The 26,877-nt window shown below is 51.7% G+C and overlaps 3 protein-coding genes across 7 annotated transcripts in view; 2 read left to right on the top strand and 1 right to left on the bottom strand.

Moving 5' to 3' along the window:
- CRYBA4 (crystallin beta A4) overlaps positions 1–18,243 on the bottom strand; it is a 28,091-nt gene extending 9,848 nt beyond the window's left edge. For both annotated transcript variants that reach the window (XM_072803059.1, XM_072803058.1), the window contains exon 1: positions 17,904–18,243. The gene's annotated coding sequence lies outside the window, so the exon portion shown is untranslated. The remainder of the gene's footprint in view (positions 1–17,903) is intronic.
- On the top strand, positions 841–11,678 carry CRYBB1 (crystallin beta B1). Of its 2 annotated transcripts, none has more exons than XM_072803056.1 (6): positions 841–1,047; positions 2,351–2,537; positions 4,151–4,269; positions 8,379–8,511; positions 9,308–9,450; positions 11,400–11,678. In XM_072803056.1, the coding sequence occupies exons 2-6, from the start codon at positions 2,370–2,372 to the stop codon at positions 11,581–11,583; spliced, it is 747 nt and encodes a 248-aa protein (XP_072659157.1). In that variant the 5' UTR covers positions 841–1,047; positions 2,351–2,369; the 3' UTR covers positions 11,584–11,678. The 2 variants fall into 2 exon arrangements, with proteins under 2 accessions (XP_072659157.1, XP_072659158.1); XM_072803057.1 differs by having other exon boundaries at positions 2,339–2,537.
- An 85-nt stretch (positions 18,244–18,328) lies between the features above and the next one.
- TPST2 (tyrosylprotein sulfotransferase 2) overlaps positions 18,329–26,877 on the top strand; it is a 52,027-nt gene continuing 43,478 nt past the window's right edge. The window contains exon 1 of one of the 3 annotated variants that reach the window (XM_072803049.1): positions 18,329–18,406. The gene's annotated coding sequence lies outside the window, so the exon portion shown is untranslated. Of the gene's footprint in view, positions 18,407–19,084; positions 19,364–26,877 lie in introns of those variants that run through there. The other 2 variants (XM_072803050.1, XM_072803051.1) reach the window with 2 other exon arrangements.

Genomic DNA, 26,877 nt, shown 5'->3' with positions numbered 1-26,877 from the left:
GGTCAGGGAAGGGGAGGAGATGAATCTGGGTCCAGTGTGGGTAGAGGAAGAAGACTCAGGCTTGGAACATTCAACTCACCTGAGCACAGTGCCCTCCCCTCACTCCCACTTACTATCCTGATTTCTATTCTGGAGGCAGAAAGTCAGGCCAGAGCCAAAGTCAGAGAGCCTGAGAATGAAGCATACAGGCCCCCCAGCCAGCCTGTTGGGGGGCGGTTCCTGGCTCTGACCTCTCTGTCAGAGAGCTTGCTTGGCTCATCTGTGAAATGGGTACTCAAAGTATGAAATAGGGGCACCTGGGTGGCTCAGCAGTTGAGTGTGTGCCTTTGGCTCAGGTCATGATCCCGGAGTCCTGGCATTGAGCCCCACATCGGCTCCCCAGAGGGAGCCTGCTTCTCCCTCTGCCTGTGTCTCTGCCTCTCTCTGTGTGTCTCATGAATAAATAGATAAAATCTTTAAAAAAAAAAAGAAAATAGTACCAAATAAGGTGGATTGTCCTGGGGCTTGACCAAGACGGCGTGGGGAGTGCATCTAGCGCTGTGGTAGGTACGCAGCAAACACTCCGCAGGTAGGGCTGTTGACATCATACCCACATCGGCCTTTACAAAGGCTTTCCCCATCTGCTGTGCTCCTTATCACCCAAGTATCCCCCCCCCCCCCCCGGGGTTCTCCTTTCCTCTGTCCCAGGACCTGTGGCCAGCAGGGACCCCGTGGGCCCGGCACAGCTGGGGTTCTAGAGAAAGGCCTCCGGCTAGGGGCCAGGCCTGGGATGAGGTGAAGTGGCAACTGGCCAGGCTTTCTGCTGCGCGAGCTGGGCTCACAATGGAAAGTGCTGTCCTCCACAGTAACCAGGGCAAGATCAGGGCCCCGGGGGCCGCCCCCTGCCCAGAGCCTGCTGAGCCAGCTCCCGCTTTGTGCCACAGACCATGGGCCCTGGTGTCTGCCAGACTATAAAATGGGGGGTCGGCCCCCAGTCACCCACTGCACCGGCCCACCCGCCCGCCTGACCGCCTGCCTGTCCTTCAGCAGGAAGTAGCAGGTCCCCAGGTAAGAGGGGACTCCGCAGCTGCTGAGAGCCCCAGGGAAGGCAGAGAGGGGGGAGCCAGAGAGACCCATAACCAAAGAGAGAGAAAGGCAGAGGGAGAAAGAGGAGATAAAAATAAACAGAGAGGGAGGAGAAACAGACAGACAGAGAGACAGAGAGAGAAGAGCAACATCCCCAGGAAGGAAGAAGCCCAACTGCCAGCTCAGGAGAATGTTGCTTCACAGAGTGACATGGGGGTTGGGGGGGGGGGGGTTGGTAAGCAAGAGCCTGCAAGCCCCAGATGTGGCCCAGATGTCTGGCCTGCCCAGAGAGGGCAGTCCTTGGGGGGCGGGGGGAGGGAGCTGCTTGCCCTGACTGGCTCCTTTTTTACAGAAAGTGTTCAGGAATCAGCTGGACCAGAGGGTTTTAATCTGTACTGTCAGGTGGTCCTCAAATCCCCGGAAATTGCCTCCAAAATGAAAGGGAGCCCGGGACAGGGCGTTCCCCAAACACTCAAAGGCACCTGTGCCCCCGAAGCAATGAGGAACCGGAGGCATTGACCGGAGCCCGATCCGGCCAGTGCCCGTGCAGTCCCTATTTCAGAGCCCCCCACACTCACGGAATCCATCCTCTCGGCTCCCCTTCATGCCCCAGTCCCAGGCCTGTGTCTGCACCCACACGCCTGTTCCCAGACAACGCCCCAGGCCGCAGCTCAACTGAGGAAGGAGTCAGGAACCAGAATTCAAACATTGGCTGAACAGGTGTCAGTGGAGAATCTCCTACGGGAGACGCTGCTGGGCCAAGCGCTGGGGACCACGAGTCAGCAGAGCGATGATAACCCTGTGGCTGGATCCTCTGCCTAAGTTGAAACTGAGTCCTAACTCTTAGCAGTGGCCAGTGGCGGTGTGCTCCTGGGCCGGTCACCTCCCCTCTCTGAGCTCCGAGGGGATACGATGGCACGCACTGCATATGGGATCAGCGTTCATTCATGGGCGTAACAGGCCTGGGGTACCCTGAGTCCCAAATGGGACAGGGTGCTGTTAATGCGGCGGGGCCAATTGCTATCACACCGGCGGAGAAGCCCAGAGAGCGGAGAGCGGTGTGCAGAGCTTCTCGTTGCAGAGGAAGGACACAGCAGGGGAATAGGGGGTGGAAGGGAGGGCATGACAGGTGGAAGGACATCAGAGATGCATGATCTCCAGAATTTCCAGAGAGAAAGAGAGAGCAAGAGAGCAATGAGTTCAAGGAAGGCTGGCGAGATGTGAGACTGGGGGACAGCTTGCGGGTGCCATCCCTGAGTGACCTAGGCCAAAGGTTTCTTTCCAGAGGTTTGCAGGTGGGGACCATGTCTCAGGCTGTGAAGGCCTCAGCTACGGCTGCAGTGAACCCGGGGCCTGATGGGAAGGGAAAGGGCACCCCGGCCGCAGGACCTGCCCCCGGCCCCGGCCCTGCCCTGGCCCCAGCCACGGTGCCAACGACCAAAGCCGGGGACCTGCCTCCCGGCAGCTACAAGGTAAGCACCCTGAGGTGCGGGGGCTGGGCTCCACCCCTGCACATCCTCTCAGCTCCTCCCCTCTCTCCTCCCTTGCCCTTCCCTTCCTCCTCCTCCTCCCTTTACCAGAAATCACCAGCCCCCAGGAGGTACTCTAGGAGCAGCAGGTGGCCTCAGACCTTTTTGAAAATTCTTCAAAGCAGTGAGGACTGAAAGAGCTTCTCCAGCCCTCTTGGCTTGGGGTTGGTTTGGTCTCAAACCGGTACGCGGAACTGGGGTCATTTCACATTGCCAGGTTCACGGCATGCGCTCACACGCTCCTCCTCGCTTGGTCGGCTTTTGTCATGCAGTTGCTTCATTAATCGTTCCTTTTTATTTAACTTTTAATAATGCAGCAATGCCTGCAAACTCTGCCCCACCTCAATTAAGAACCAGAACCCAGTAAAATCCTCTCCCTCTAAAGTATCCCTCATGAGCCCATCAACCTTCTCCCCTACTCAAGGCACCTGACAATGTCACCCCTGCCCACCATCGGCCTGCATGCATTTTTACCCCTTATTCCTTTAAAAGAAATTCCTTTCTTTATGTTTTATGTGTTTTTAACTCATTGGAAAACGCTCTGGGCAATTATTCTGGGTTTATATCTTTTCTTGTCACCCACTCTGAGATCCCTAAGAGTCATCAGCACTGCTGTGTGTTGCTGTGGGTCCCTCATTTTGGCAGCTGTCTGATATTTCAGAGTGGGGACCGTCACTCCTGAGGACCATCAGGGCAGCTGCTAGCTTTGCTCTGGTGCACACTGTGGCCAGGATGGGCCTTCTCTTCATCTCTTGGGGTCCACATACCAGAGTTTCTCTTGGGAGGACAAGCATAGGAGTGAAAGGGCTGGGTCAAGAGTATGGGAACCTCCTCCTGGTATAGCTGGGGAAACAGGCCTGGAGAAGGAAGACATTTGCAAATGAAAAACCAAACTGCTGGAGGCTCAGTGAGGTGAGGGATTAGCCCAAGTCCAATGCAGAGGCTCCTACGTGGAGGCAGGTGGATGGGCAAGCATTTTCTGAGCATCAGCTCTGTGGCAGGTACTGAGGCTGAGGTACAGAATTAGATCAACCCCACACCCCGCCCTGGGGAAACCCTTGGTCCTTGGAGGCTGAATCAAGGGAGAGAAGGGGGCACTTGAAAGCAAAGCAGCAGTGACTGTATTGCTTGTGCCAATAATGGGCTGAGAACAGTGCAGGAGCACTCGACCAAGCCCACATGGGGCAGAACATCAGGGAAGACTTCCTGGAGGAGGTGACATCTGAGCCTAGAGCAGGACAGGGAACATGAACTCCAGGATGAGGTTGTATGGTGGGGAAAGCATTCCAGGCAGAAGGAACAGCACAGAGGAAAGAAAGAAATCCATAGGAGCCTAATGATTGTGCAGATACTAAATTCAGAAGTAGAAGGAAGGGGGGACAGGATTGTTCCACAGAATTTGGCTCATGGCCCACTCTCATATGATCTGTGCAGGCCTGCTTTTATTTATATAGGTATTTAATGAGGTTTTGGCCTGGAGCATCTCCAGATGGGAGGTATACTGCCCCCCTCATTCTGCACCCCTTTCCCCCTGGGATGGGGGTTCTCTCCTGCAGCTGGTGGTCTTCGAGCAGGAGAACTTCCAGGGCCGTCGTGTGGAATTCTCTGGGGAGTGCTTGAACCTGGGAGACCGTGGCTTTGACCGAGTGCGCAGCCTCATTGTCACCTCGGGACCGTGAGTGTGGGACGAGGGAGGACATTCCTAGCACTGTGATAAAATAATAATAAGGAAACATAATAGCTGCATTTACGGGGCACCTGCTCTATGCCTGCCAGCATGCTAGCAGAGACACACATATTTCTTTTTTTTTTTATTTATTTTTTATTGGTGTTCAATTTACTAACATACAGAATAACCCCCAGTGCCCGTCACCCATTCACTCCCACCCCCCGCCCTCCTCCCCTTCCACCACCCCTAGTTCGTTTCCCAGAGTTAGCAGTCTTTACGTTCTGTCTCCCTTTCTGATATTTCCCACACATTTCTTCTCCCTTCCCTTATATTCCCTTTCACTATTATTTATATTCCCCAAATGAATGAGACCATATAATGTTTGTCCTTCTCCGACTGACTTACTTCACTCAGCATAATACCCTCCAGGTCCATCCACGTTGAAGCAAATGGTGGGTATTTGTCATTTCTAATAGCTGAGTAATATTCCATTGTATACATAAACCACATCTTCTTTATCCATTCATCTTTCGTTGGACACCGAGGCTCCTTCCACAGTTTGGCTATCGGACACACATATTTCTAGTCCTTATTTCAAACTTGGGAGGAAGGTATTATTCCCCTTCCCATTTTGCAGATAAAGAAACTGAGGTTCAGAGAGGTGATTTGATCAGCATAAGGTCACACTCACAGAAAGTCATAATTCTGGGGGGAGAAATGCTTTTTCTCTTGACCAGAGGGCCGAGTGTCCACTAGCTACCCGCTCTCCTGGGTATCAAGCAACCCTATAAGACATTCATAGTGGCCATACCAGCTCCAACCCCTGTGGGCTGAGGTCAGGGCGCAGGACAAGACCCACAAGGCCCCTTTGCCTTTTGTCTCACCAGCCCCAAATCCCCCAAGGCGTATGGTCAGCTTGTATGCCCAGCATCATGAGACTCACTTTCCCAACTCTGAAATGGGGAGAGTCATGGTCCCCACTCCCCTTCACTGGACTATGCTGAGGCCTGAAGGAGATGATGCGGCGTGGGCCTGGCACTGTGTGAGTGCCCCAACATAGCAGGTGACAGTGACCATTGCTTACCCTCTCCACTGCCCCATGAGTTCAGCCAAGTCACCCTGATCCTGGGTAGGTGGTGGGGAGGAGTGCACTTCTACCTCCTGCTCCCACCCCCACCCCTGGTGTGGTCAACACAGCCTCAGCCCCACCCTCAGCCCCAAAGCCCAGCTGGGAACAGAAGCTGCGGATGTGGCCAATTTGGGTTTTCAGGCTTTTTTTGGTGACAGTGACTCAAACCCAGAGTATTTCTCCTCCAACAAAGATGCAGCTGGTCTTTGGTGTGTGGTGTGTGCTCTGGGGCTGCGCCCAATGGGGAGAGAAAGGGGCTGTGGTCCAGGGCCCTGGGTCTGTGTCAGGCCCCATAGGGCTATAGGAGAGACCGTGGTGGAAAAAGGATGGAGAGGATGAAGTGGGCAGGGGAAAGAGAGGAGCAGGGTGCCCTTGGTACAGGGGTGGGGAGAGAGGCAGGGCATGCCTACCTGAAACTTAGGAACCTTCACCCTGAAACCTGATACCTGACACCATCCCGGGACCATAGCTGGTGACTTAAGCCCTCTGAGCCTCAGTTTCCATATCTGTAACTTAATATCCCTGCCCTCTTTCTCTACTTGCACATAAGGCTCCAGTGAGGAGATGAGAAAAGATATTGAAATAAATACTTACAGTTCCTCAGTCTTATAATAGATCCTCACTGGGTGTTATAATTCCCAGAGCTATGACAGGGGAAGTTTGGGGGAAGATAGACAGGGTGGCCAAACCACTTCAATATCTATCCTTCCATAAGCTCAGACCCCCAGCAGCTTTCCTCCCTTTCCAACCATAAAAGATAGTATTCATTGCATTTTCTCTGCGCTGGATTTGCTCTGCACATTCCTTTTTAGACCCTCATAATCTCCTGACAAGGTAGATGCAATCTTTCCTCTCTTCTCCTGAGGCTTAACGAGCTTGAGTGGCTTGTCTGAAGTCAAGCAGCAAATAAATGATGAACTGAGATTAGAATTTAGGTCTATTTACAGAGTCAATGCTCTTAACTCCTACAAGAACCATCTTCCAAGGCTCCCTTCCCATCCATCCATCCATCCATCCATCCATCCATCCATCCATCCATCCATCCACCCACCCACCCATCCATCCACCAAGTCATCTGCCCTTTTACCCATCTACCTACCTATCCACCCACCTATCCATCCATTCATCTCCCTATCCACTCATCCAACTATCCATCCATCCATCCATCCATCCATCCATCCATCCATCCTTATCTACTCCAGATCAATCAGGGCTGAAGCAGATTCCCCTCTATTCTAGGAGCACAACTATCACTCCAGAGTGGGTTGGCTCATTCCTCAGACAAAGACTTGAGGCTCCTAGGACTCATTGTGCCTCCATCCATGGTGGTAGCTCATCCTCCACCTGCCACACACACCACCACCCCCATCTCCTTCTAGGTTGAGAAAGATCCCAGAGAGACAATACTAACGTCAATGTCCCTCTTGTTTCCTGAGAACTCCTGAACACATATAGAGCAAAGGCTAAGGGGTCCCTTACTCTTAAACTTCTCATCAATCTCCCCCAGAAGCAGGGGTCTCTTTAACACAAGTTCACTTCCCATCCTTAACCAGGCTGCCCTGGGAAAGCCAGGAAAAGCCCCATTGGACTTCAAACTTGCAATCAGTTCTCCTGGAGGACTGAACGGCTTCAAATGCAGTCACATTTCATTCTCAGAGGTATCTGAGAGGTAGGTGTTACTCCCAGTCCCCTCCCACTGCCTCCATAGCAATTACCGAGTGAGTTCCATATTCCAGGCCAGTCCTTATCAAACCTGATTCAAGCACCTGTATCAACTGTCCCCTTAGTACATCCAGGACTATTATTTATTTAACATATTTCATTTTAAATGACCCTTTCGAACCCAGATATATTTTCAAGAACCTTTACATCACTGGCACAAAGAGAAGGCAACATCACTTGCTATAAGTAATAAGTAAGATTGCCATGCTGCCTCCTGAGCAGAGGCAGAATATCCTAATCTTAAAGGAACAAATACAGAAATCCACTGGAACACCTTGAAAGGTTTTCTTTCTTTTTTTTTTTTTTCTTTATCTATGATAGTCATACAGAGAGAGAGAGAGAGAGAGAGAGAGAGAGAGAGGCAGAGACACAGGCAGAGGGAGAAGCAGGCTCCATGCACTGGGAGCCCGACGTGGGATTCGATCCCGGGTCTCCAGGATCGCGCCCTGGGCCAAAGGCAGGCGCCAAACCGCTGCGCCACCCAGGGATCCCCCTTGAAAGGTTTTCAAAAATACCTGGCAACAAATTGGGACACTAATTCCATAACTTTGTTGAAACATTGCAAAAAGATGACTTCTGCATCCTAACCCTTGAATGACCCAAATTGGTGCCAAGTGGAGGATTCACATCACCTCTCAGAACAAAATCAGTTCATTCTATTGTCTTAGTTTGTATATTTTCTGTGACTTGAAATAAACTTTGAACACACACACACACACACACACAAAATGGTATCCATAAAAAAAATGAACACAACGAACACAAAATAGCGCTATCCCACCGTTGCCTGCTCCAGGCTCTGGGCGGGCAGCTGTTGTTGCCTTGTTACAGAAAAGAGAGACTAGTGAGTGTTAAAGGTCCGTTAGCATCCAACGGAGACATTGTCCTAGCTGTCCTCAGGGCTAAAATAAAATGTCTTCTTATGTCTATTTTACTGCAGGTTCTTTCAGTACTTAGACCATGTGCATCCCACAACTGGGGAAACATTTCGCTCACATAATGATACACACTGTCTCATACAATCCTCCACCACCTGCCAGAAAACAGGCATTTTTAGATGAAGAAACCAAACCTCAGAGAGGTAAAGCCACTTGCCCCTGGTCACACAGCCAGTAAGTTAACATAGCCTAGGATCAAACTCACTGGCCTCAGGGCTACCTTGCAAGGGTGTGTGTTGGGGGGCTTCTGCTAACGGTTTCTCTCCTTCTGGCCTTTGCTTCTCCCGGTCCTGCCTTGTCATTCTACCCATCGCTGTCACATCCAGCTGGGTCGCCTTTGAGCAGTCCAACTTCCGAGGGGAGATGTTCGTCCTGGAGAAAGGCGAGTACCCGCGCTGGGACACGTGGTCGAGCAGCTACCGCAGTGACAGGCTCATGTCCTTCCGGCCTATCAAGATGGTGAGTGGCTCCTGAGCTGGTGCTGGGGGACTGATGGGGAGGGCAGGAGCAAGTGTCAGGTGTGATGGCAGGCAAGGGAATGCGGGCGGGGGGGCAAGCAAGGAGGAGGAATGGCAGGCAGGGAGGCGTGACGACCAAGGGCACTGGGCGCTGGTGCTCATTGATTCGTGAGATGTCCCTGGGACCCAGCCCCTGCTAGGAGCCCTGGACAGATGAGAGACGTGAAGCCTGGTTTCTGCCTCCCCTGCTGCTTTAGAGACTCATTATCCCAGTTGTCAGAGCTAGACACTTCGGTGTCTTCCTTGCTTCTGTTTGTGGATCATTTCTAATTCCTGACTGCAGGTTAGACCCTCCTGAGAGGTTTCACAAATCCCAGTGCTCATCCCAAACATCAAACAGGCAGGTTCAAGCGTGTGTGGGAGCTGAGAAGAGGCATGTTGTAGAAAGGTACCTTGTGAGGATAAGACAATATATGTTGCTCAACCATCTTGAGCCCTCTGAGCCTCTTGTTATGTTATGGCATCTTGGGCCATAACAATAACAGTCAAAAATTAATGTTTTGGTGGCACTTGTCATATGCCAGGTGTTGTGCTAAGAATGCTGTATGGACAACATCTTAAAATCAAGGCTGTTATCCCCCTTTCACAGGCTGGACGGTGGCAATCCCGGGCAATTCCCACGGTGGCCTGAGCACCCCCAGCTCTCTCTCTCTCTCCGCAGCCAGGGGCCCCCCTCTCAGTTACTTCTCTTTGCCCGTTCATACTTCACATGCCTGAGCCAGTCTCTCCCTCCCCAGGACTCCCAGGAGCACAAGATCTGCCTGTTTGAGGGTGCCAACTTCAAGGGCAAGACCATGGAGATCCAGGAGGACGATGTGCCCAGTCTTTGGGTCTACGGCTTCTGTGACCGTGTTGGCAGCGTGAGGGTCTCCAGCGGAACGTAAGTCACCCCTCCAGCCCGGCCCTGGGCTTCTGTTTCTTCTTCAAGCACAGACAGACTCAAAGGCTGTCCTCCCTATAGGATATAGCATCGGGTGCAGGGGGAAAGGCTGCAGAGTCCCTCCTGAATTCTCCTAGGGCTGGTCCCTGGGACTCCACCCACAGAGCTTTCTTCCTCTGGAGAGGGGATTCGTACTTTGATGAATATACATGTTGATGTAAACAAACTTGGCAATTGGTTCTAAAAAGATGGAAGATGGAGAGAGTAAACCCTTCTAGACCTAGTTTGGGATTGGAGAAATAAGTGAGAGAGGCAGAGCTGATGCAGGTAGATGAATCTAGATGCGTCTAAGAAAAGAGCATGTTCGGGGACATCCAGAGCCTCCAGGGGAAATGAGCAGAATGACTTCAGAGAGGCGAGCCTGGGTAGTGCAGGGGCCTTGACCTGTCACTGAGGTGTTGTGAAAGCCGGGTGAGCCCCGAGCCCATCTGCACATTTTAGCATTCCCATCTACACAATGGGCACTCCAGGTTCCTTGATCTAAAAGGGCCCCTTATCCAAACTCTTCAGATTTGAAGCTTTTGAAACAGAGCCCTGGGACCTCATTTCTGTGAGACCATAGAGGACTGGATGCCCTGAGGAGATCACTGTATCCATGTATCCATCCCACTGCCTCTGAACTACCGTGCCCGACACTCCTGGTCTCCTCTAGGCAAATATAGAGCTTCTGTCTCTCAACTGGACTCTTTCTGACTTCCTACAACAGCATCAGGGTTCTGGATTTTTGCTTGGCTCTTCCTCTTCCCTGAAACCTGCATCCCTGCAAGCCACCTGAAATTTCTAAGCATCGCCTGTGAGCCGGGCACTGTGCTAGAACCCTGGGGTCCCCCTATCATTGCCAGCATGCGACTTCCTTAGTCTTGTCTTTTTTTTTTTTTTTTTAAGGAGGCAGGGATGAATAAGGCTCAGTTCTTGCCTTCAGGGGGGCTCACTCAGCCCAGCAGCAAGGCCCATGTATACCCATGAGATGATGTCCAACATCACAGGTCAGAGGAGGAAGGGAGGTTTCTGGGAACTGGCTGTGCATGCGGGAGTGGAAGGCAGGTCAGTGGTTTAATCTGAGGAGTCTAGAACTTAAAGCAGACTCTGCAAGATGGGCAGGAGGTGTGGGAGAGGCCTGGACAGACCCTCCCAGCACAGGGAAAATGGCAGAAGTCAGAAATGATTCATTGATGATAACCATGTACCAAGCACTGTGCTAATTCATTCTCAGTGAATAGCTTACGGGATCTTTGTAACAAACCTATGAGGTAGGTGCATTAGCATCATTGCCAAGACAACAAGCTGAAGTCCTGGTAAGTCATCAACTTGGATTCTCATAGCCAGTAAGCGGCAGAGCTACGATCTGAACCCAGGTGTTGCTGGCACCAGAATGTGCGTTCCCAATCACTACACGTAAATTCACTTACATACAAAGGAAACCATTATTTGAAAAGAGGCTCCTCCTTCTTCTCTGCCTCATTGCTGACCAGTCCCCACAGCTTGTCTTCATCCCTTTGATCTTGTTCCGTGAGCCCCAAGCCACCACCGTCAGTGGGATGTGCTTCGGTTTCACTACCAGGCACATACATCATATACTCAGCAAGCACTTCTGGAACATTTTCCCATTTGGCCTGGACCAAACCAGTCGTAGTGACCACTCGCACTTTCTAGAAGGAGAAACCAAGGTTTTCTAGAGAGACGGAGTCACTGGCTAAAGCCGGTAGGAAGCCCCAGGAAGGGACAAAGCCAGGGCAGAGGAGCTGCACCTGCTTCCTGTGATCCAAGCCCATGAGGGATAAAGAGCAGATGGCAGGGATGGGTGGAGAACTGGCTGGTCCGGCCTGGGGTCCGGGTGCCAGGCAGTGAGGCTGGCTGTCTCCACCCTGACCTTCTTGCTTCCTTCCCAGCTGGGTCGGCTATCAATATCCCGGCTACCGTGGGTACCAATATCTCCTGGAGCCAGGTGACTTCCGGCATTGGAACGAGTGGGGGGCCTTCCAGCCGCAGATGCAGGCAGTACGTCGCCTGCGTGACAGGCAGTGGCACCGTGAGGGCTGCTTCCCGGTCCTGGCTGCTGAGCCTCCCAAGTGAATCCATACCTTGCTCTTCTTCTCACTCATTACACCCCTCCCTCAGACTCAGTTTCCCTGTCTTTCCTGTGCAAATAAAAGTTCCTAAAGCCAAAATGTCTCCTGGATCTGTGTATAGATGTGAGCTTTGGGGTCCCCCATCATTGCCACCATGTGACTTCCTCAGTCTTGTCTTTTTTTTTTTTCTTAAGATTCATTTATTTATTTGAGAGAGAGAGAGAGTGTGTGAGCGTGCGTGTCCACAAAAACATGTGACCAAGGGGGAAGGGTAGAAGGAGAAGGTGGGAATCCCAAGCAGACTCCCCACTGAGTGTGGAGCCAGACACAGCACTCAACCCCAGGACCCTGGGATCATGACCTGAGCTTAAATCAAGAATCAGAAACTCCACCCACTGAGCCTCCCAGGCACCTCATCCTTAGTCTTAATAATTATGTATACTGGTAACAAAAACAGCAAGCACGGCAAAGTTCTTTACACACAATCACTTAGTGTATCTTTTGGACTACTTTAGGAAGCTGACATTATAATCATTCCCATTTAACAGGTGAGGAAATGGAGACTCGGAGAGGGGAGAAGTGACTTGCCCAAGGTCACACAGCCCATCAAAATTTGAACCCAGGCATGCAGGCTGGCTGCTGAGCCTGCATGCGCTCTTAAACAAATCTTTGTTTTCAAACTCTACTCCTTTGTGCTCGCTCATGATTTTTTACCTTCTTGGCTTAACACCTGTTTTGTTATTTACTTAATATATATATTTTAAATAGGCCTTCTATTTTGTGCTCGGAGGCATTCGTTTGTCAGTAAAGCTTCATAACACTACGGGAAGTGGAAAACCAGTGTCATATGCCATAGATAGAAACCAATTGTGTAAATACAATTTTAGGAAGGCCAAGTATCGAATAGACACCACCACCTGCCGAAGACTCTAAGGCTATAACCTGTGTGCTCTTTGATAAAATGGGTGATTAGCAAGTGTTGGAGAGAGATATGAAAGACATGCTTGCTCCAAACATATTTTTCTCTCTGATATAATCAAAGAAGATTGAAAAGAGCATTATTCTCTTGTATCTGATGCAGTGTTATTTAATCCTGGGTCCAGGTTCCACTAAGAATCATGTCTCCTACTACAAGTGGTACATGCTCTGCTCTTCGGAAACCTGCACCGGGTGATATCGACTCCCATATCTACAGTTATTATTGATTGATGTTATTAACCTTTAATCTGCGTAGGAAGCCTCGGAGAGGTATTGTCATGGAGGAAGGGAGGCGTTGAGGGATGGGATAGGAGTTTGCTTGGTGGGGAAAATAGGAAAGTTAACATTCTAGACAGAAGAAACAGCAGGGACGTTACTACCCCACATGGCACCTTTGTACAGAGGATCAAAAGATGCTTCGTCCTCAAGACATTTGACTACCATTTGCCAGAATTTATTGGTATAAATCTGTGATGGCTGCAGTTTGAATGCGATACCCTTGTGCTATGCCCAACTTTCACAGCTGTACCTGGCAGGCCTGGAGCACCACGGGAAAGGCACAGAGGTTGAGAGAACCGTGGTGGAGACAAGCAAAGCTCATTGACATGAGAGCATTAGCTTGGTGGTTGTGTGGGCAGAAGCAGGGGATGGGAAGAAGTTGCAGAACGTGGCAGGAGATGAAGCTGGAAAGAAATGTGGGGCCTCATGACACCCCACTCTGTGGTTTTGCTGACCGTAAAAGTTGAGGCACCACCTGACTCAGAGGGTCTTGCACTCTGGGGCATGCAGTCTCCCTCTCCCTCTCGTTCTCCACACCTCCACCCTTCAAAACAACCAGTGTCTTGCGTTTGAAGACAGGTTGTCCTGTCTTGGACTAGAAGACAGGATTCCCAGGCAGGAATCTGTGGTTGTGGGTGTTTGTCCTGCCTTACTGTTAGAAGCTGCGAAGTGTTGGGCAAATTGCTTCAGTTCCCTGGGACTTCTTCCTCCTGTCTCCACAGGGGCAGCTCGAAAGTCCAACTAGCCCCAAGATTCTATCTGACCTTGGGATTCCATGGTTCCCTACTTCCAAGATGCTCCAAGATTCTGCAAGTCATCTCTGAGCTTCCATGATTCTTTGACTCCCAAGTCAAGCTACATAGACTCCCATCCTCAATTCCCAAGGTTGGTGGGTGCAGCTCTAAAATTCTACTACAGTGGAGTCAAGCTTTCCAGTCACATGGGCCATACAAAGTCAACTCTGAGGCTTCAGTGACCAAAAGACACATGATTTGATGAGAAAGAGAAAGGAAAAGAGAAACATTCTCTATTCAGATATAGCACAACTGCTCTCTGATCACCGAGAATTTGTATTTCGTACTTCTTGAAAGAACTATTTTGGTCATAGCAGGTGTTTTGTTTTGTTTTCAGTGTATCCATCTTATGAGTCCTATAAAAGGCACAATTAACAGAAATCCATTGGTTCAATTTGTGGTAAAACTTGCGTGCATTCATGATCTAGATTTTCCAAATTGCTTTAACTCAAAGAAAGGTGTCATTGCCCTCATTTTCTCATGTTTTTTTTTTTTTTTCTTTCTTGAAAACAATGTGAATGTTAGTGCAAAAACATGAGATAGACATTTGGCAAAACCAACCAATAAAGACTAGGAAGGAAATAACAAAGTGATTATTTTATATTTGATTTATCATTATCTCCTTACATTCATTTACCTTTTTTAAAAAAAAGATTTTATTTATTTATTTGAGAAAGAGAGCAAGCATGAACAAAGGCGGTAAAGAGGAAGATAGGGGCTGAGGGAGAGGAAGAAGCAGATTCCTCGCTGTGTGGGGAGCCCGATGGGGGAGGGGCTCAATCCCAGTACCCTGGGATCATGACCTGAGCCTAAGGCAGGCACTTAACCGACTGAACCACCCAGGCGCCCTATTTAGCTTTTGTTAACAAATTTATGAATAAACACAACATGTATTAAAAATCAGAGCAAATACAAAGTACAAGCAAGTCAAAGACCGGTACATGTAAAAAGACTGGGAGGGAGTGTGACATAAGAGTTAGGGACCTGTTTCCTCTGCTGTGGGTCCTACTTCCAACAAGATGTGAGCTTCTCACCACCAGGAACAGAATTTCAGAGCTTAAAGATAAGCCCTATTTTCTGCCTTGAGACTGAAACTTAGAGTTTTACTTTCTCAGGTTGCTCAACAGCAGAAATGTTGATGGGCACAGTGCTGGAGGCGACCAGTGGAGCCGGACTTGGCCATGTGGGTATCATGTCCACAGCTTTCTTGGAGTTTCTCAGGGCTTGTTTTGACTCTGCAGGAGCTTTGCCCTAAATGCTGGCTTCCAAACGCAGTGCCAGCTGGGATGTCATCATGTTTCAACATTAGATCCCAGCTCATGAATCTCTGAGTCAGAGGCCTTTGGGAAGACAAAGCACCTTGGTTATGGAGTGTTCTCTCCCATCCAGGGCAACAGGAGGTAAACTACCATCTTTTGAGCAACAGGGCATGGATACAAAGTCAGCAATGTGGGCAGTCCCAGTGGCCCAGAGGTTAGCGCCACCTTCAGCCCAGGGTGTGATCCTGGAGACCTGGGATTGAGTCCCACGTCAGGCTCCCTGCATGGAGCCTGCTTCTCCCTCTGCCTGTCTCTGCCTCTCAGTCTCTCTCTCTGAATAAAATAAATAAATTAAAAAGAAAAGAAAACTATTTGTGAACATTGAAATCTGAATTTCGGGACGCCTGGGTGGCTCAGCGGTTTGGTGCCTGCCTTCGGCCCAGGGCGTGATCCTGGAGTCCTGAGATCGAGTCCCGCATCGGGCTCCCTGCATGGAGCCTGGTTCTCCCTCTGCCTGTGTCTCTGCCTCCCTCTCTCTCTGTGTCTGTCGTGAATAAATACATAAAATCTTAAAAAAAAAAAAAAGTCAGCAATGTGTGCGGCGTGGGGGAGGGTGGGGAGTGAGTAGAAGGACTACCCAGAGGTGTGATCCCTTGTAGTCAGCACCAGATGCTGACAGACACATAGCAACCAATTTTTGGCAAAGGGACATTGTGTCAGGCAGGGTGTCCTGAGGAGCTTCTGGAGAAGTGAGCATCTCTTTAGAGCCTCGTTACCATGACAGCCAGGCACCTGGATCAGATACCTAATATCAGAGTGCTTTGTGAAGCTTGGGTACCAGGGCAGGAGTGGTATACATCCTTCCAGTGGAAGAAAAGTACCTGTCCTCTATCTTAGGTTCCTCCCTGCCCACTGCAGAGGCTTCCTTCCTGTCCACTCCTTCTACCACCATGCTGAGTCTACATCTCAGCTCTGACATTTACAAGCTGTTGCCTGTGGTCAAGACAAATTACCCGATGGAGCCTCTGTTTCCTCATCTGTAAAATGGGAGTGATGAGGTTGTTGGGAGGAGTAAAGGATCAATTTGTCACAAATATAAGGAGCCTAAAGCGCAGTCAGTCCCTGAATCATCATGAGCATCATCATCTCCAACGTCAGAGCTGGAAAGAGTTTTAGAATCGACGTGTTTTGTGCCACATTTATTCTTCCTGCTTCTGACAAGTATTGGCTGAGGGCCTCCTGAGTGCTGGGGAAACAGGTTGGGGGAGAAGACAGAAGAGGCCCCTACCCGGTTGTTCAGAAACTGGTGGGGCAGACAGGCCGGGATCTTTCATTTGCTTGCAAAAGTCACATCAAATTCCTGGGTGGTGTGGTCTGGTGTCCATCTCATCAGGATCTCCTGGGGGCAGGTAGGCTTCCTCAAGGAGGAGACAGCCAGCTCGAGACCTGGAGGGGTTTGCTGAGTTAGAGGGCTGATAGGGGAAGGTCCAACCTAGAAACCAGATCTTCTGGCCCCCTTTAGCCCTGCAACTGAGATCTGCTAATTCTGTCTTCCAGACATCTCTGGAACGTGAACACTCCCTCCATGCCACTGGCCCTGCCTGGGGTTGGCTGCCTCCTCCAGAGGACTTCAACAGCCTCCAAATCATCTTTCCTGCCTGTCCTGCTCCACAGAGTAGCCAGTGGGTCTTTGCAGAAAGCAAAGCTAACCACGTCCTTCCCCAGCGGAACACCTTCCGTGTCTCTCCATGCTGTAAGATGAAGTCCTGACTCCTTTGCACAGTTGTTGAAGCCCTGTAGCATCCAGACCCTGCAGACCCCTCTGACCTCCTATCTCTCCCTTGCCCCGCATCCCATCCACTGCACTGCACACCAGTCTGCATCTGAAAAGTGCCTCCTGCTGGACCTCTCACCTGCTGATCCCTGTGATTCACACAGGCTTCCATGCTTCAGGCCTTAGTGTAAACACTCCTGGCCCTCCCTCCCTGGTCCCAGTTAATCCCCTGTTTTCTCTTCCCCATAAGAGGTGCCTGCTTTATCGTGCATGCTTGTTGAAGGGTCTGGTTGGATGCAGGGGTCTTGTCCTCCTGTCACCTGCTGAATCCCGGTGCCTGGCACAAGGCATTCAGGAGATGCTGTTGCTAGCTAGAATGCGACAAAACAAATGATCCCCATTCAGATCTCTTCTCTTGATCTCCATCTCTCCACCCACAAAGGGGCCTTATAAGGCACCCAGCAGAGTTACTATGCAGTTAGTCATACAAAACCTCTAATATGTGTTTTTCAGTAATAGCCGGCTTCATGGAGACGGGGGATTTCACAGTGTCAGTCCCAACACGTTCTACATGGGGAGGCATTCTTTACTGGATCCATGAATGAATTAGTGAAGAGCTATGAATGAACGCATGGCTAGCCATGGGCAAATTACTAAATATCTTGTACACCTTGGTTTTCTTATCTGTGAGGTGGGGATGACAATAGACCTATCACACAGGCTTTTAGTAGTTTAAATACGTAAATATAGAAATGTTTAGATAAACGTTTCCTACTTAGTGTGTGTGTGCGCGTGTGTCTGCTGTTATGGTTGCAATTATTACGGAAATGTATAAAAACATACAAACAAACATAGAAGCCTGGGTGGCTCAGTGGTTGAGCCTCTGCCTTTGGCTGAGGTCGTGATCCCCGGGTCCTGAGATCGAGTCCCGCGTCGGGCTCCCTGCAGGGAGCCTGCTTCTCCCTCTGCCTGTGTCTCTGCCTCTCTCTCGGTCTCTCACGAATAAATAAATAAAATCTTTAAAAAAAATAAAAACAAAGAACAAAGGTTCCCAATGAAAAGTAAGCCCGCATCCCTTTCATCCCCTTCCTTCAATGCATATGCACATAATGGCTGTATTACACACCCATTTCACAGACAGAGAAACGGAGGCACAGAGAGGTTAAACACCTTGAGGCCTGTCAGCCTGGAGCTTTGTCACTCCTGTATGTGGAGGTTTCTCAACCTCAGCACAACCGACCTTGAGGCGGGGCGGGGGCTGCGTCATGGCACGACGTTCAGGAGCCTCTGTGGCCCGTTCCCTGGAGACACAGTCGGACAGCCTCGTGCCCCAGATGTGTCTCCAGGTGCTGCAGAATGTGCTGGGGCCGGGGCCGGGCGGGGCCGGGCGGGGCCGGGCGGGGCCGAAGCGCCCCTTTCTGGAGAAGCCCCGCTGTCTGCGCGCGCGGCCCTCCCCCGACCCCGCGGGGCACACGCGGCAGCCCGAGGCCCGAGGCCCAGCGTCTCGTCTCCACGCCGCGTCCCGGCGGCCGCGGCACTTCGCTGCTCACAGGCGGGCGGAGCGGCTCCCGCACACACGGCCCCGCCGACCAGGACTTCCGGGGCGGTGCGCGGCGGGGGCGGGGCCGCGGCGGGGGCAGGGCGGGGCCGCGGCGCCGTGACGTCAGGGGGCGTGTCCGCGCGCGGGCCCTCCCCCTCCCCGGCCGGGGCGGCTGGCCAGCCCGGAGTCGCTGGGCGCGCACGGTAGGTGGCCGTGGGGGGCGCGCGGGGCGCGGGGCGCGGGGCGCGGCGCCGGCGGGGCGGCCGTGGAGGGCCGGCGGGCGCCGAGGAGCCCCCAGCCCGGGCCCGCGGCGGCTGGAGGCGGCGGGAAGGCGGCGCGCGCGGCCGGTCCGCGGGGTGCGGGGTGCGGCAGAGCCCCGGCGCCCCGACCGCGCTCCCCGCCGGGGGCCCGCGCGGCGGCGCTCAGCGTCCGTGGGGGGCGGGGCGGCCGCTTGCCGGGGTCCCCGCCCCCCTCCCGGCCTGCGGGGACCCCCGGGCGGGCGCCGGGACGCGCGGGGTCGCGCGCAACTTAACTTGCCGAGCCGTGCACTGGCGAGGCGCGCCCGGAGCGGAGGCGTCGGGGGGCGCGCACCGCCGGGGCCTGGGGTCACCCGCGACGAGAGGTGCTCGTCCCGCGGACCCGCCGCCCCGCTGCCCCCGCCGCTGGGTGGGCGCAGCCGGGACCGGGAGCGGCAGCCGGGGAAGGGGGCCTGGGTCGCCGGGGCGGCGTGGCCGGACCTGGGGGGCAGAGGGCAGAGCGCAGGTCAGGCTCTCGCACCCAACCGCCCGTCACGCCCTGGGAGGGAAGGGTGGGCACCGTCCAGGGGACTGCGGTTGTTACAAGGCACTGTGCCCATCACTTGCTCACTTCCCCTTTTGCAGATGGGGAAACTGAGGCTAAGAAAGGTCATGCGCCCACGGGCCTGGTAGGCCCCACAGGTGGGATGTGGCTGAGCTGAAACCCTCCCTCCCAGGCCTCCTGACTGCGTGTACGGGTGTTGGTGAGGCGAGTTGGCAAACTCCTACTCATCCTTCAGAAGCCTCAGGCAGCGCCCGGCCTGGAAGCCTCCTCTGGTCCTCTGCAGGCATTGTTGGGCGCTTCCTGTTCTGAAACCCACAGGGGCAGCTGGCGCGTTCCCTCGCTTACCAGCCTCCTTGCAGGTCTGTCTCCCGTCCTGGGCTGTGGACCCTTCTCCTTGTACCCCATCGCCTATCCTTTATTCAGCTGGGTGGCCTGATGACAAGGCCAGGCCTCTGGAGTTGGGCAAATCTCCGGGTGACTCGCTCTGGTTCAGTAGTGATGTAGTCTGTGCCAGTCGTTCCTCCTTATCCTGCCTCAGTTTCCATGATTGTGAAATTGGGTGTGTTGAGTCATTCGTGAACCAGTTTACCCTACTGAATCCCTGTTGTAGTATTCTATTATTTACCCAATGGATGTGTTTTTATCACCTCATTTTTTAGAACTTCATGTAATCTCTTTATAGCAGCCTCACTGAGATAGAATTCATATATCCTACAATTGACCCTTAAAAAAAAAAAAGCATTCAGTTCAGTGTTGTTGTTTTTTTTTTTTTTTAGATTTTTTTAGGATATGCAGAGATGTTGCAACCACCATCACTAACCTAATTCTAAAACATTTCATCACCCAAAAAGAAACCCTGGGCCCATCAGCAATCACTCCTCAATCCCTCCATCTCCAACCCCTGGCAACCACTAATCTACTTTCCATCTCTATGGATTTGCCTGTGCTGGACGTTTCCTGTAAATGGAGTCAGCACAATGTGGCCTTTTGCGACTGGTGCTGTTCACTTAGAACAATTCGGAGGCCGATCCATGTGGTGGTTTATAGCAGTTCTTCATTAAACCTTTTTTTTTTAAGTATTTCATTACTTTTCTTTAACAGTTTTTTTCTTAAGATTTATTTATTTATTGGAGAAAGAGAGAGAGTGAGAGCATGAGGAGGGGGGACAGAGGGAGGAGGAGTGGGGAAGCAGACTCCCTGCTGAGTATAGAGCCTGAGCCTCAGGGCTGGATCTCATGACCCTGAGATCAGTACCTGAGCCGAAACCAAGAGTCAGACGCTTAACCCACTGAAGCACCCAGGTGCCACAGTATTTCGTTACTTTTTTTTTTTTAAGTTTTTTTTAGGTTAATTCCAGTATAGTTAACATACAATGTCATATTAGTTTTATTAGTTGTATTTCATTACCTTTTAATGGTTGAATAATATTCCCTTGCAGGGATATAACTCTATTCATCCAGTTCTCAGCTGGTGGACATTATTTCTACTTTTTTTGGCTGTTGTAACACTGCTGTGAACATTCGTGTACAAGTCTGTGTGTGTGCATATGTTTTCAGTTCTCCCGGGTATATCCCTGGGAGTGGAGTTGCTGGATCGGATGGTAATTCTATGTTTAACCTTTTGAAGAAGTGCCAGTTTTCCCAAGCAGCTGCCCCGTTTTACAATCCCACCAGCCATGGATAAGGGTACCGATCATTTTAAGTAAATATAGTCTCCGGAGCAGTCATAATCTTTGAAATAACTGGCTTCGATGTGCTTGTTAAAAAGTATTTTTCCAATATGCATTGGATTAAATGCCTCATTAGCAGAATAAGGAGTGTCCTTCAGGTCACCCAGGAACATCTCTGGGACCATCAAGAAATCAGAAATCAAGCCCATGGAGCGCTTCGCCCAGGTGTGTGTGCGCTTCCGTCGTTTCTGTAACAGGGACATCCTTGCTGAGGGCCTTCAACCAGACCCTGTGCAGGACAGGGGGCAGTGAGGAGCCCAGGGGCTTGCAGTGCCCACCTCAGGACCTGGTGGTGCTGATTAGGAACCTGTGCAGAGGGGATAGGAAGAGTGAGAACCGCCCAGACCTTCCCACCCCACACCAGCTGGGTGGCCCTTCACAGTGAGGACCTGCGGAAGCCAGTCTCTCAGCTTCGAAAGGGAGTCTGGTCCTGCCCACCATCCCCCCCCCCCACCCCCCGGGCCACCCATGCTCACTCTGAAGGTGACCTCCTCCCCCGGTGGCCAAATCTCCGGGTGACTCACTCTGGTTTAGTAGTGATGTAGTCTGTGCCAGTCATTCCTCCTTATCTGGCCTCAGTTTCCATGACTGTGAAATTGGGTTTCACAGGTGGGCCACCTGCGCAACCTCAGTGAGTCACTGCTTCTTTCAACAAGTGCCACCCCCTCCTCATCTCTGCCCCCAGACTAGAGACCTGCAGTCTGGAGTTATAGGTGCCTCAGTGGTGCCCCTCAGGATGACACACAGACATCCCCTCCCTCCTCTTGGCATCGCCCCCAAGTCTGGGACCCCTCACCTCTTTGCCTCTGTGAGGTGGAGCCGCCCAGAAAGCACCCAGGTCAGAGCATGGCATTTTCATGAAAGAACCAAGTTTCTTAAAAGTCACCAGTTCTTCCTGATGTTCTTAACCCTGTCATCTGCTAGTTCTGGAACGGAAGGCAGCATTCCTCTGTGCGTTCTGGGTTTGCATTGAGCAGCCTCGTCCTACCTGGGCGGCTGCTATTCCAAAGGGCCATTGAGACAGGCCTCTGGCATCTGTAGCCAGCCCCTCCCGCTTTTGTTCATCTGTAACTACTTTCCTTTCCTGGTCCTTTTAAAATCAAGCATTCCTGTGTAGCCTGGGGAAATGGCAACAGGGTTCAAGAGGCTCAGCCAGGGTCTCTGGGCCTCCGTGTGTCCTGCTGGGGAGTGGGCGTGGACTGAGTCAGAACTTGGATGCGGTGCCACCTTGGGATTGGGAGAGCTGTCAAAAATGTGTTATCGGCATGACTTTGTGAATTGTTCCGTAGTAAGAGAGGCAGAGCAGAAGTGGCTGGTGTTAGTGATTTGAAAGTCCAGGTATATACCTGCTTGGCTGGCTCTGATTTGCCTTGTGGCACTGCAGAAACTTGTCTGTAACAGCCGCTCCCGGCCTCCCCACCTGCCACCTGTTCCTGCCATCTGCAGTCCCCCTTCTCTGCTCTCGGCAGCCACACATTCACCCTGTCTGGAGCTACTCGAGAGAAGGTTCCAAGATGCTTGCCCTTCCCATGGCCCTTCTCTGGTCTCCTCCACTCTGGGCTGTGGCACGAGGTGGATTCATGGGAATGATTCATTGAGACCAGCTCATGAGGTGGGCCAGACCCCAGAAATTGCAGGGCAGGGCTGCTGAGGACAGTGCCCACATGCCCTGGGGAGCCTCTGTGCCTGCCACGGGGGGAGGAACTTTGTGTTATCCTGCGTGCTCAGATGGTGGAGGCAAACGCAGGCCAGCCAGATTGTCTGCCAAGTGCATTCTTGCACCAACCAGACTTTTGACCAGTCTGCTGTGGCCAGAAAGCCAGCTGGTGGCCAGAAAGTGGGCCTGGTGGTAGCATGCATACTCCAGGGCTTAGGCCTGCCTTAGAATCTAGTTGTTCCCCTCAGTGGCTGTGTGGTTGTATTCTTTGGCTGCTTTCCCAATGCATCCGTTTTCTAGTCTGCAGAATAGAGGTACAGATAGGACCTACCTCCTGGATTGGACCAGAGGGGATGGGGACGGGGGTGGGGATGGGGTAAAGTGCTCACCTTGATACAAGGCAAAATGTGACAGCTCAGGGTCAGACAGGCTGTTGGGATCTTGAGCATGTCCCTTTGGGAGCCTCGGCGTCCCCATCTGTCAAAAGGCCATGATTACAACTGATATCAACAGAGCTCACCAGGCATGGGGCAGTGTTCTAGGCGCTTTATTTACCTTGACTCATTTGATCTGCTCAGTGGCCATATGAATTGGACAAGCCGAGGCACAGAGAGGTGAAGTAATTTAGCACAAGGTCACCCCGCCAGGAAGTAGGAGAGGCAGGATTTGAATCCAGAGTCTACACTCTTAATTACCATCTTATCCCTTCTTCATACCCTACCTTTTTTTTTTTCCTTTTTTTGATTTTATTTATTTTTTGAGTGAGAAGAGAGCACATGCAGGGGGGAGAGGGAGAAGCAGACTCCCAGGCCAGCAGGGAGCCCAAGGTGGGACTCGATCCCAGGACCCTGGGATCATGACCTGAGCCAAAGGCAGACACTTAACCCACTGAGCCACTCAGGTGTCTCTTGATACCTTATCTTAATGCCCAGCACATAAGAAACACTCAGAAGGTGTCAGTTATTATTACTATATTACAGTGTTATATATTATTACAAATTATCATGTATTATTAATGCATGTTTATCCCATTCCCTGTCCATTTGTCCACACTCCATCCTGGATGACAGAACAAGCAGGGCTCTTGGCTTCTTACCCCACAACCCTGATCCCTCTACTCCCTCCCATTCCCCCACACTCCCGAGCAGATGGGGCTGGGTAGGAGCTTGGAGGCAGCTGAGTCCTATTTGGGCTTCTGAATCATGGTGTGACACTGGGCAAGGTGCTTTCCCTCTCTGAGACTCAGTTTCCTCACCTGTGAAATGGACAGGTTGGACTTGTAACAAGCTGCCAATTGATGCCTTTGACCCAGATGATGGTTTTTGTTCAGTTTCCATTGGGTTTTACTTTATTTTTTTAAGATTTTATTTATTTATTCATGAGAGACACACACAGAGAGAGAGGCAGAGACATAGGCAGAGGGAGAAGCAGGCTCCTCGCAGGGAGCCTGATGTGGGACTCGATCCCAGGACCTGGGATCCTGCCCTGAACTGAAGGCAGATGCTTTAACCACTGAGCCACCCAGGAGTCCCTGGGTTTTATTTTAAATGGAACCGACGTTCAATTGTTTTTTAGAGAATAATCCAATTTCCCACTTCTTTTGGGAACTCAGGAGCTTGGGCCAAACTGGAGTGGCCTGAAGCTCCCCCTCAAATGCCCTGGGCTCTCCTGGTCATCATAGTCTTCACCATTCCCCACCATCGCATGAGTGACCTGTCTGCCCCAAGGGCTTGCTGGCCCGGTACAGGTCTTCACTGCTCTGAGGCCACCACAGGCCTGCCTGGGTGTACTTGAACAAGTAGTTCCATTGCTTTAAAAATAAAATGTTTTAACCACTGGTTTCCATGTTCTTCAAGAGTCCTTCCAGTTCTGCTTTTCTAGGACATTGGAGGTTGTCTGAGGCCTCCTGATACCTCTTCTGCCACTAGGAGCCTCAAGGCTTTTAACACATCAGGAGCTTGCCCCCATTTCACACTCCCTGCATGGAAGGCTCTGTCTCTGGACCCCAGGGTCCCACCTTATTTGGTTCCGGTCCCCACACAACCCACAGTGAGATATTCAGGGCGAGCTGAGACCCCTCTGCTGTGAGTACTGACGAGTATGTCTGTGTCCCAGCACATCTACATCACCTGCATGGCTCTGGGGACGCTTTCTCTGTCCTCACAAGGGATCAGGGGAGGCATTGGTTATTGACCACTCCATTTCCTGGAAACTGAGGCTCAGAGACTGTCGAGTCACTTTCCCTGAAGTCACACAGGTCTGATGTGACAGCATTGGAATTTGAACCCAGATCTGCCCAACTCCAGAGGCTGCCTGTGGGGTCATCCCTCCATCCCATCACGGCACAGATATCCGCTGAGTGACGCCCTCCGCTAGCCTCTATAGGTGCCACTGTGTCCATGGCACCTGGCCCCGCACCTAGGTCAGCGGAGGCACTCGGTAAAGGCTTGTGGGATAGAGGCATGTGGCAGTTTTCAGCTAGATGCTGGGGTGCGGGATTTAAGAAGCCACCAGGTCCCCATTTTTCCTGGAGTGTTTACCCTCTGGTGGAGGAATCAGACAAGAAAAAAGTCAACCACGTCTCTGACCCAAGATGTCTACCTAGAATGTTGGCAAACGACAGCCCCCAGGGCCCTTTCCAGCCCGCTGCTTGTTTTTATAAATAAAGTTTTTTTGGAATACAGCCACACATTTATTTCCATTTTGTCGGTGGCTTCTTCTGAACCAGGAGGGCAGAGTTCAGAGACAGAGACCGTGTGGTCCACAAAATTGAAAGTATTTACCGCCAGGCCCTTTACAGAAAATCTGGCAACCCCTGATCTAATCATCTCTTGGGTCCCTTTAAGTTATAATCTTTGGTAAGGTGATAGTAAAATAATGATTGCCGTTCAGATTTGAGTGCCTGCTGGATACTTAGCTCTTTACGTGTGTTTTTCTGAGCTCAACTGTTATCATAAGTGACACTCTTTTGTCTTCCTGTTATAGGTGAGAACGTGGAGGCTCTTAGAGTCTGTGGGTCAGGGCGTAGGTGAGGCCCATTGGAGCGAGGGCGTCGCCTTCTTACAGGGTCTTTTGCCAGAAACTTTCCCACACAGCTCAGAGAAGGTTTTGATTTCCACTGTCCGTGAGCATTAGGCTGCCTTCACTTCTTGATTGTCTGTTTCTGCATTCACTTCACAAATAGGGGGCCATGGGTAGCCTGGGTGGCTCAGAGGTTGTGCACCTGCCTTCAGCCCAGGACGTGATCCTGGAGACCCGGGATCGAGTCCTATGTCGGGCTCCCTGCATTTATTCTTTGTGTCTCTCATGAATAAATAAATAAAATCTTAAAAAAAAACCCACAAAAACCAAATAGGGGGCCTTGCTAGGTCCTGTGAAGATATGGGGAAAGATCCAACTCTGCATTCCAGTGGAGGAGACAGCAAACCAGAGAGGCCACACAGGGTGTTGAGTGTTTTGGGGGATGCTGATACATGGATGGGAGGCAGTCAGGGAAGGCTGCCTGGAGGGGGTGGAGACTGGTACAAACTGTGCCAGTAGGAATTAGCTGGGTAGAAGAGGACAGGAAGGGTGTCCAAGGGGGAGGGAGCCACAGATGCAAAAGTTTGGAGGTGTGTGACTAGGCCTGGTAGGTCTGCTAGTGTTCATGGCCCAGACTTCCAGATATTGGTACGTGCAGGGGTGGAGTGAGGTGTTAAGATTAGAGGTCAGCAGAAGTTGAGTCACAGCACAGTGTCCAGTGCCATCCTGGAGGGACTGGATTTCCCCCTGCAGAATGAGAGGCTTCCTCTTCAAATCCCCGTCTACCCTTTGCTGACTCCCAGGAGAGTCACTGCTTGGTGCTGAGCACTTCTCTCTGGGCTCCTGTTGTTTAACACAGAGCACACTCCTGCTGGCTCCTCCTCCCCACCCCACCCCACCCCGGGCTCCCTGGTCCACCCCCACCCCCAGCCAGGAGGCGGAAAGATCCCTGCCTTTGCATTTATTTTTGTAGTTTATTTTTGATGAGGGCATGTTTTTTATCTCAGCTGGTGGGTTCTAGTTTCCTTTGAAAATGTTCTAGCAATGTTCATTGAACAAATATATGAAACAGGTGAGAGTAATCAGGAAGGTGGTCCTCAGTAGGCGGGAATTTGGGCAGCCCCATGACGGGGTGGGGGGCTCAGAGGGGGCCAGGCTAGCAGGTGACCTTGCCCTTAAGGTCAGCTCCCTGAACAAGGGGTGGGAAAGGACTCCTTTAGTTACAGGGTAGGAGGCAGGTCACAGGAGCCGAGGTCCCAGTTCCAGGCTCTTCTGCTCCCCCATCTCGCTCCTGCTCCCCACATCTGGCAGGGTCTATTTTTGTCTCTCCCTGTCTCCTTCCCGTCTCTATCTCCCTCTGTTCAGGTCTCCCCCTGACTCTGACTCTGTCTTCCCCCATCTCTATGCCTCTCTATCTCAGGCCAGCTGGCTCTCTCCATTTGTTCCTCTGTCTGCCCCCTCCCCCC

Source organism: Canis lupus, chromosome 27 (genome assembly GCF_048164855.1).
Source record: "Canis lupus baileyi chromosome 27, mCanLup2.hap1, whole genome shotgun sequence".
In the NCBI taxonomy this organism is placed as follows: domain Eukaryota; kingdom Metazoa; phylum Chordata; class Mammalia; order Carnivora; family Canidae; genus Canis; species Canis lupus.
The sequence above is the reverse complement of the archived record's forward strand: the minus strand, read 5'-3'. Positions and strand labels throughout refer to the sequence as shown.

What these genes read in the sequence shown, in the direction of transcription:
- CRYBB1 (XM_072803056.1), top strand. Translation starts at nt 2,370, where the DNA reads ATGTCTCAGGCTGTGAAGGCCTCAGCTACGGCTGCAGTGAACCCGGGG. An exon ending in CTCATTGTCACCTCGGGACC is followed by an intron (nt 4,270 to 8,378) that starts GTGAGTGTGGGA and finishes TGTCACATCCAG; the next exon opens with CTGGGTCGCCTTTGAGCAGT. An exon ending in CCTTCCGGCCTATCAAGATG is followed by an intron (nt 8,512 to 9,307) that starts GTGAGTGGCTCC and finishes CTCCCTCCCCAG; the next exon opens with GACTCCCAGGAGCACAAGAT.